The 8,381-nt window shown below is 47.1% G+C and overlaps 1 protein-coding gene across 2 annotated transcripts in view; it reads right to left on the bottom strand.

The window, feature by feature from the left end:
* The window catches only part of TNFRSF10B (TNF receptor superfamily member 10b), a 54,554-nt gene extending 46,550 nt beyond the window's left edge, over positions 1 to 8,004 (bottom strand). For both annotated transcript variants that reach the window (XM_025395274.1, XM_025395273.1), the window contains exon 1: positions 7,555 to 8,004. In XM_025395274.1, coding sequence (XP_025251059.1) covers positions 7,555 to 7,701 — 147 coding nt within the window. In that variant the 5' untranslated portion in view covers positions 7,702 to 8,004. The remainder of the gene's footprint in view (positions 1 to 7,554) is intronic.
* Between the last annotated feature and the right edge of the window lie 377 nt (positions 8,005 to 8,381).

Here is an 8,381-nt window from a genome sequence, read left to right on the forward strand (position 1 = left end):
ACATCCTCCTTTATACAGTGTCCTATACCTACTGTAAGGCAAGTTTCTTACCACTTGGTTTGAAATCTCCCAGATTGCAATCTGTACTGTCTCTTACTGAACAACAATAAATTTCAAAATTTTAAAAATTTGATATGATTTTATTTTTGGCAGTTTAATTTTTTGTGAACTCTTTCGGATTTTCTACCAGTAAGATCATATCATCTGAAAACACAGATTTTACTTTTTCCTTTAAAGTTCAGATGCTTTTATTTCTTTTTCTTGCCTAATTGTTTTGGCTAGAACTTCCAGTACTATGCTGAGTGGCAAAGGTAGGTGGGTATCCTTACGTTGTTTTTAATCTTAAAGGAAAAGCTTTCCGTCTTTCACACTGAGTATGATGTTAGCTGTGAGGTTTTCTTACATGGCTTTTATGATGTAGTGGAAGTTTTCTTCTATTGTTAGTTTGCTGAGTGTTTTCATCATGAAAGGGCTTTGAATTTTATCAAAGGTTTTCCCTGTATCAATTGAGATGATCATGTGTCTTTTTCCCCCTTCATTCTATTAATGCAATGTATTACATTGTTCAGTTTTCATTTGTTGAAACATTCCTGCATTCCGGAAATAAATCCAACTCGGTCATGGTGTATAATCCATTTAAGGTACTGTCGAATTATCTCTGATAGTATTTTGTTAAAGATTTTTGCATCCATTAGGGATATTGGGATGTAGCTTTATTTTCTTGTAGTATCTTTATCTGCTTGGGTATCAGAGCAATGCTGGCCTCACAGAAAGAGTCAAGAAAGGTTCCCTTCTCTTCAAGTTTTTGAAAGAGTTTGAGAAGTAGTGGTATTAGCTCTTCATTAAAATTAATTAAGCTGGTTAGAATTCACTAGTGAATTCTGTCAGCTTAATTAATAGTTTTGAAGAATTAATGTTTGTTTTGTGGATTCTCTCTATGGTTTTTCTTTTTTTCTTTTTCTTTCTTTCTTTGAGACAGTGTCTCACTCTGTCACCCAGGCTAGAGTGCAGTGATGTGATCTTGACTTACTGCAACCAACGTCTCTGGGGCTCAAGTGATCCTCCCACCTCAGCTTCCCGAGTAACTGGGATCACAAGTGTGCTCCACCAGGCCAGGCTGGTTTTTGTATTTTTTGTAGAGACAGAGTTTGGTCTCAAACTCCTGGCTTCGAGCGATCCTCCTGTCTTGGCCTCGCAAAGTGCTGGGATTATAGGCATGAGCCACCACGTCCGGCCTCTACTGTTTTTCTATTATGTGTTTTATTTATTTCTCTTCTAATAATTATTTCCTTTATAATGCTAACTCTGGGTTTGGTTCATTCTTTTTCTAATTCCTACATTTGTAAACTTTGCTTGTAGATTTAAGGTCCTTCTTCTTTTTTAATTAAACCATTTCTGGCTATAAATATCATAGGTAGAATCAGATACTATATATGCTTTTCTGTCTGGTTTCTTTCAGCATAATTATTTTGAAATTCAGTCATATTTTCATGTGCATCAGTACTCCGTTCCTTTTTATTACTGAATTGTATGGCAGAATTAATATGGTAATATTATAAAATGTAGGAGACTTGAAATAATACAGATTCATTCACCTCCACTACTGATTCTTTCTGCTATAGTTGTCTCAGGCATGTACATATGTTACAAACCCTACAAAGTGTTATATTATTTGATATTTTCAAGAAAGTAACAGAAAATAATCATTCTTTATAGGTGCATTCATATTTCTATTGCTGATGATCTTCCTTCTTTCCTTAAGATCCATGTTCCTAGTTGGGCGAGGTGGCTCATACCTGTAATCCCAGCACTTTGGGAGGCCAAGGTGGTGGATCACCTGCGGTCAGGAGTTTGAGACGGGCCTGGCCAACATGGTGAAACCCCGTCTCTACTAAAAATACAAAAATTAGCCGGGTGTGGTGGCGAGCGCCTGTAATCCCAGCTGCTCAGGAGGCTGAGGCAGGGGAATCGCTTGAACCCAGGAGGCAGAGGTTGCAGTGAGCCAAGATTGCGCCATTGCACTCCAGCCTGGGCAACAACAGTGAAACTGTCTCTAAATAAATAAATAAATAAATAATCCATGTTTCCATTTCATTTCCTCTATTCAGATTGAAATCTTTTAGCATTTTGTGTACTGCAGGTCTGTGAGCAATGATGTGTCCATACGGTCTCCAATAGCACATTCAGGTTCCTAATTCTTAAAGCCATTTATGCCCATTTACTCCTTATTTGGTAATGACCTCACCCAAGTATCAGATTAGAAGCACTAGAATCCACCACGAACCTCTTTCCTCTTCTTACCAAACCCATTGCATCACTGGCCTGCATTATCATCATTTCTCTGAGATCCGCCTCAGCTGCCACTTGCCTTCTTCACGATAATGCAACCTGACCCTCACCCTAACCACTAGGACCCATCCCAAATGCTGCCCAGGCCACACTTGAGGTCACCCACCTAATCCACTCTCCACTGGGTGAACAATGATCTCTAAAGGGTGGATCTGATGGGGAACGTCCCCAGTGAAAACTTGACAATGGCCTTGGTGACTCTGGATGTGCGTGATCCTCCACACTCTATTCAGATCCTATGTTCTGTCCTTGGCCTGCCTGCCACACTTCCCACCTCTCACGTTTAACGCTCTCTATGAGCAGGTTGAGGACACAACATCTGCATTAGTGCAGCTTCCTAGAATCCACATTACCCATTCATTCACTCATGGAAGACATGTAGGCGCCTGGTGACCACATATGCAAGGAGCCATGGCATATCGGGAACACGACATGGCCCTTCCTTTCCTTAGCACAGTTTCCATTCACAAGAGCTGAGGCACAGCCATCATTAACCCCAAAGTCCACGAACTTGTGAAGAGTCTGGAGAGGCTGCTCAGGCAGAAGTGACAAATGCCGTCGGTGGTAGGGACAGTAGTGGACATAAAGGAAAGAGTTCATGCAGACAGAATCCCAGACAGACAGGAAGCCAGTGTAATGAGGGAGGGGAGTAAAAACAAGAGAGGTACTGCTGAATTAATGTTGTAATATGATTACAAAATGTAGGAGAGTTGAAATAATATAGATCCATTCATCACCATTCACTCTTTCTGCTGTGCAGGACGAGGCTGTGCCATCCGTGGGCCTCTCTGATGGAGGGAGAATGGGCATGTGGCCAGAGATGTGTGATTGTGTTGGGCCACAGAAATGGGCTCATGGGGGTGTCCATGGGCATAGTTAAGAGAGAGAAGGAAAACAAGAAGAAGGGAGGCCAGCGGTTTGGCTTATTCAGTTCTTGACCCATTGAATTCTAGGAACCCTGCCTCCTCCCGGACATGAGTCATTGGCGGGGCTTCCCTGTCTTGTGACTCACCCACCTGTGACAGAGGCTCCTTGCTTTATACCAAGTTTGAGCCTAATGCCTGCTAATATTTCTCGTCAAAAATTAACCCGAGTAACCTCCTCTTTCTTCTCTGAGTCACCCACATCCTTAAAACTGCCCTGGATAATCACAGTTCCTACACAGGTTGTTGTGTGAACTGAAAGTGTTAATATGTGTGGAAAGTGCTTAGAACACAGAACTTAAACACATGCTCTGATTACTATGATCATTACCCGCAAAGTTGATTTTAAGCAAACCATATTATCCCGGCCACACTACCATGACCTGCAGCCTTGGGACTGCACAGCCTCCTTCTGTCAGTCAAATATGGAGGGATGACATCTCTGGAGCCAGCACAGCCACTCTGGAGGTAGGGGAGGTGACAGTGGTGGGACCTCATGCTTCCTGATAGTTATTGAGGTCCCTGCTGTCATCTGCTCCACCGGACTGTGGGCTCCAGGGAGCAGTATTCACACAGGGCTCATTTGTCCTTCCTCAACTCAGGCACAGATTTTCCCGGAGTAAAGGGCTCCTCGTCTACCTGATGAATGAATCACTCCTACCTCCGCCGCCAAGCACAGACAGTGAGACTAGCTATGGCCTCAGCTCACTGCATAAGGACGGCCTCCAGCTGCAGCAGGGGCAGAGGACCCTGTAGAGCTCTGTAGACTCTGTTGAGAACCACAGGCAGGAGCTTCCAGGGGCCAAGTGCAGGGCAGAGATTGGGAGAAGCAGCTGCTCCTTGCAGAGGACATGTCCAGTGTCTGCTGAGACTGACTCTGGGTGCCTGAGAAGAAGCCACCCAGGGAAGGGAAGATTAGATTGCGGCCCATGCAGGGCTGAGAGATCTGCATGTTCCTGTTCCCCTTCCCACAGTGGACAGACCACATGCCAGGGGTGCTGGCTAGTTACCATCAGAAGTTGACCACTATACCCTTAGTAGTTAACTAAATGAGCCTCTGAATAAGGAAACTGAACACAAGGTATACGGTTATATGTGGTTAAAAGCTAGTATCAGAGGAGCAAACTGATCCTCAGTTTTCTAATTGTGACCACAGTAATACCCAATAGACTTTGAAAGAACACAATGATGTTCAGTACCTAAGAAAGCAAAATTCACAATGTCATGCAATAAAAAATTACTATGCATGGAAAAAAACCAAAAATGTCCCCACAGGCAGGAAAAAAAAAAAATGCAATCAACAGAAACAGTGGCTGATAACAGATATAATGGTGTTGATACACTAAAGACCTTAAAACAGGTCATCTAAAGCTTACAAATGTACTCAAGGATATTTTAAAAAGAGAAAAACAAAACACACTGCCACCAAACTCATAGACTGGGCATGGTGGCCCAGGCCTGTAATCCCAGCACTTTGGGAGGACAACGTGGGAGGATTCCTTGAGCGCAGGAGTTTGAGACCAGCCTGGGCAACATGGTGAAACCCGGTCTCTACTAAAAATACAAAAATTAGCCAGGCATGGTGGCAAGCGCCTGTGGTCCCAGGTACTTGGGAGGCCGAGGTGGGAGGATCACTTGAGCTCAAGAGGTTGAGGCTGCAGTGAGCTCTGACTGTGCCACTGCACTCCAGCCTGGGTGACAGAGTAAGACCCTGTCTCAAAAAAGAAAAACACAAAGAAGATCAGGAAATAAATGAAAGATACTAAAAAAGCCAAAAGAGAACTTCTAAAGTTCAAAAAAAAAAAAAAAAATCTGATATACAGTAGATGAGATTAACAGCAGGTTAGATTCTGCAGAATCAGATCAATGAACTTGAAGAGCCCTCACTGGGAACTACCCAAAGTGAAGCATAGAAAATGATGGGGCAAAATAAAGAACAGATACTAAGTTAACTCTGATACAAAATCTAACATTCTAACGTAAATGTATTAAGACCACAGTCACCAGAAGAGACAGACAGAGTATTTGAAGAAATAATGGCTGAAAATCTTCCAAGCAGAACATAAACTCGGCCAGGCACGGTGGCTCACGCCTGTAATCTCAGCACTTTGGGAGGCTGAGGCGGGCGGATCACGAGGTCAGGAGATCGAGACCATCCTGGCTAACACGGTGAAACCCCGTCTCTACTAAAAATACAAAAAATTAGCCGGGCATGGTGGCGGGCGCCTGTAGTCCCAGCTACTCGGGAGGCTGAGCCAGGAGAATGGCGTGAACTCGGGAGGCAGAGATTGCAGTGAGCCGAGATCGCGCCACTGCACTTCAGCCTGGGCGACAAAGGCGACACTCCATCTCAAAAACAAACAAACAAAAAAACATTAACTCTAAAACCCCAAATCCAAGAAATTCAACATAACTCTGTTGTGGCTTCCTTCCTTCCTTCCTTCCTTCCTTCCTTCCTTCCTTCCTTCCTTCCTTCCTTCCTTCCTTCCTTCCTTCCTTGTTCAACACAACTCTGTTGTGGCTTCCTTCCTTCCCTCTTTTTTTTTTTTTTTTTTGGAGTCTTGCTCTTGTCTCCTAGGCTAGAGTGCAGTGGCGCCATCTCTGCTCACTGCAACCTCTGCCTCCCGGGTTCAAGTGATTCTCCTGCCTCAGCCTCCCAAGTAGCTGGGATTACAGGTGCCCACCCGGCTAATTTTGTATTTTTCAGTAGAGACAGGGTTTCACCATGTTGGTCAGGCTGGTCTTGAACACCTGACCTCATGTGATCTGCCCGCCTCGGCCTCCCAAAGTGCTGAGATTACAGGCATGAGCTACCGGACCCGGCTGTCGTGGCTTTCTTTACAGAAAAATCTCCAAGGAGAACATAAACTCTAAAACCGCAAATACGAGAAATTCAACACAACCCAGTTGTGGCTTTCTTTACAGAAAAAATCTTCCAAGTAGAAAGAACATAAAAGTCGAAAGCCAAAAATCCAAGAAATTCTTTATAGAAAAAAAAACACAACAGGGCAAACAAACCAAATCACTGCAAACCAGTGCTAAGAAAAATCATAAAAGCAGCCAGAGACCAAAGATCCACCACCCACAGAGAAGCAAGATGCCGTGGGAGCCTAGGCCCACAGAAACCACAGCAGGAGGGGGAGGCCGAGGCCCCTGTACACCTTCCTCACCAGGAGGATTCTGCCCTCCCTCCACTCAGAGGTGATACCAAGGACACACAGTGGTGTGGGGTGGAAACACTGAACTCAGCATGAGGTGTGTAACAATATCCCATAAAACTCCAGTGCTTCACACTGGTATTCTTTAGGCCAACACCAGCATTCTCTTGACCTTACTTTCACGGTTCCTCCTCTCCCTTCCTGCCCCTCTGTACAGTCTTGAGTTAGGTCTCGGCCCACAGACTTCCCCTCGCTGAGCTACGGTCTCCTCCTCTGTAAAGTGTGATGATTCACAATCTCTCCCGTCGCTGAGCACACCGTGCTGTTCCCTACAAAGCCGACCCTTTGTCCCTTCCCCATTATCACAGATACTTGCCGAGAGGTGGCAAGAAAGGCTCTTGCCAGACCAAAATGCAGCTGCTGTTATCAAGCAGGTCAGGCCCCAAGTGCCACAGACTCCCTTCTCCTAAATCTCATTTTCCCAAGGAACCCCAAACACCGGCATTGGCGATGAGCGGCCCCGCGCGCGTAGGGGCGCAGCCGCTAAGGAGAGGAAGGGTCCTCTCCAGCTGCGCCCGCAACCGCTCTCGCGCGCGTAACGGAACCACTGGGACGCAGCGACCACAGGGGAGTTCTTCACTGGTCGCGGGTTCAAAGCGATCTGCAATGAGCACCTTTAGGAATTCATTCGAAGGCGCAGAAGGAAAAGAAATTAAGGCAGGAACTGATCGAGGAAGGAAGGGAGGGAAAGAAAGAAAGGAAGAAAGAGAAAAAGAGAAAGAAAGAAAAAGAAAGTAAGGAAAGAAAACAAAATCGAAGTCCGAGGACGTCTCTGTGGCTTCACGCGGCTTACTCGGGAATTCCCACCTTGTCGCGCACCCTCACTGGATTCGGGAATTTACACCAAGTGGAACGCGCGCTCTGCTCCTTGGCGGCCCGGGTCGCTCCTGCCCAGCCCGGGGACCCGGCTCTTCCCCCGACTCCGGCGACTGGTGCGTCTTGCCCGGACATGCCCGGCCGCAGGCGACCCGGGCCACGCACCCCCATAGTGTCCCCCTCTCTCCCTGCCCGCTCCCGGCGCCAGGAGCGCTCTTCCCCAGCCAGGGACCGCGGCGGGGACTCACCGACAGCAGGACTGCGGCGGCGACGACGAGCACAAGGGTCTTGAGGACGCGGAGCCCAGGCCTGGCTCCCCGCGCCTCCCTGGGTCCCGGGCCGCGCCCTTTCCGGGCCCCCGAAGCGGCCGGGGCGCTCTGTCTCAGTTGTCCCATGGCAGGAGGGAAGGCTCTTCGCCCCCCAGGCCCGTAGGTTTCAACTCTTAAAGTAGATCGGACGTCAGTCCGTGTATTTTGTGGGCACAGAGATTGCGGGGTTCACGGGACACGTGCTGATTTCTGTGTCCAGGATGAGTTGCGGCGGCGCGGCTGTACTTTCACAGCCCCCAGGCAGGCGTCATTCGGGGCGGGGCGAATCAGAGCCAATATGCAACTGCAAATTCCGCCACAGGTTGGTGACAAAAAATAAATAAATAATAAGAGCCTTGTCAACGTCACCCTCTGCAAGCGCGTCCAAGTGGGGCGGGGAGGGGAAGGTATCGGAAAGTAACCTTCGCCCTGGCGGCTGCGCCCCGGGCTGTGGTTTGTTTCTGGGTCCTGTCTGCGCCAGGACAGGCACTGAAACTGGGGGAGAATGAGTTGAGGGAGGCGCCTGGGGAGTTGATGCCTCCCAGGGTCGCGCGCTTGGCTGTGAACAGACAGGGTCTTGAGGTTCAGAGTCCGCTTTCGAGGCGCGTCCTTATCCTTTCCCCTTCCCAGGGGCACCTGTCCCTCCTGTTCTCTCGTTCTCTTTCTTCTTTCCTTCTTTCTCATTTCTTTCCTTCCTTCTTCCTTCTCTTTCTTTCTTTCGTCTTTCTTTTCTTTCTTCTTTTTCTTTCTCTTTTTCTTTTCCCTCC

The sequence above is a fragment of the Theropithecus gelada genome, chromosome 8 (assembly GCF_003255815.1).
Source record: "Theropithecus gelada isolate Dixy chromosome 8, Tgel_1.0, whole genome shotgun sequence".
Classification (NCBI taxonomy): Eukaryota; Metazoa; Chordata; class Mammalia; order Primates; family Cercopithecidae; genus Theropithecus; species Theropithecus gelada.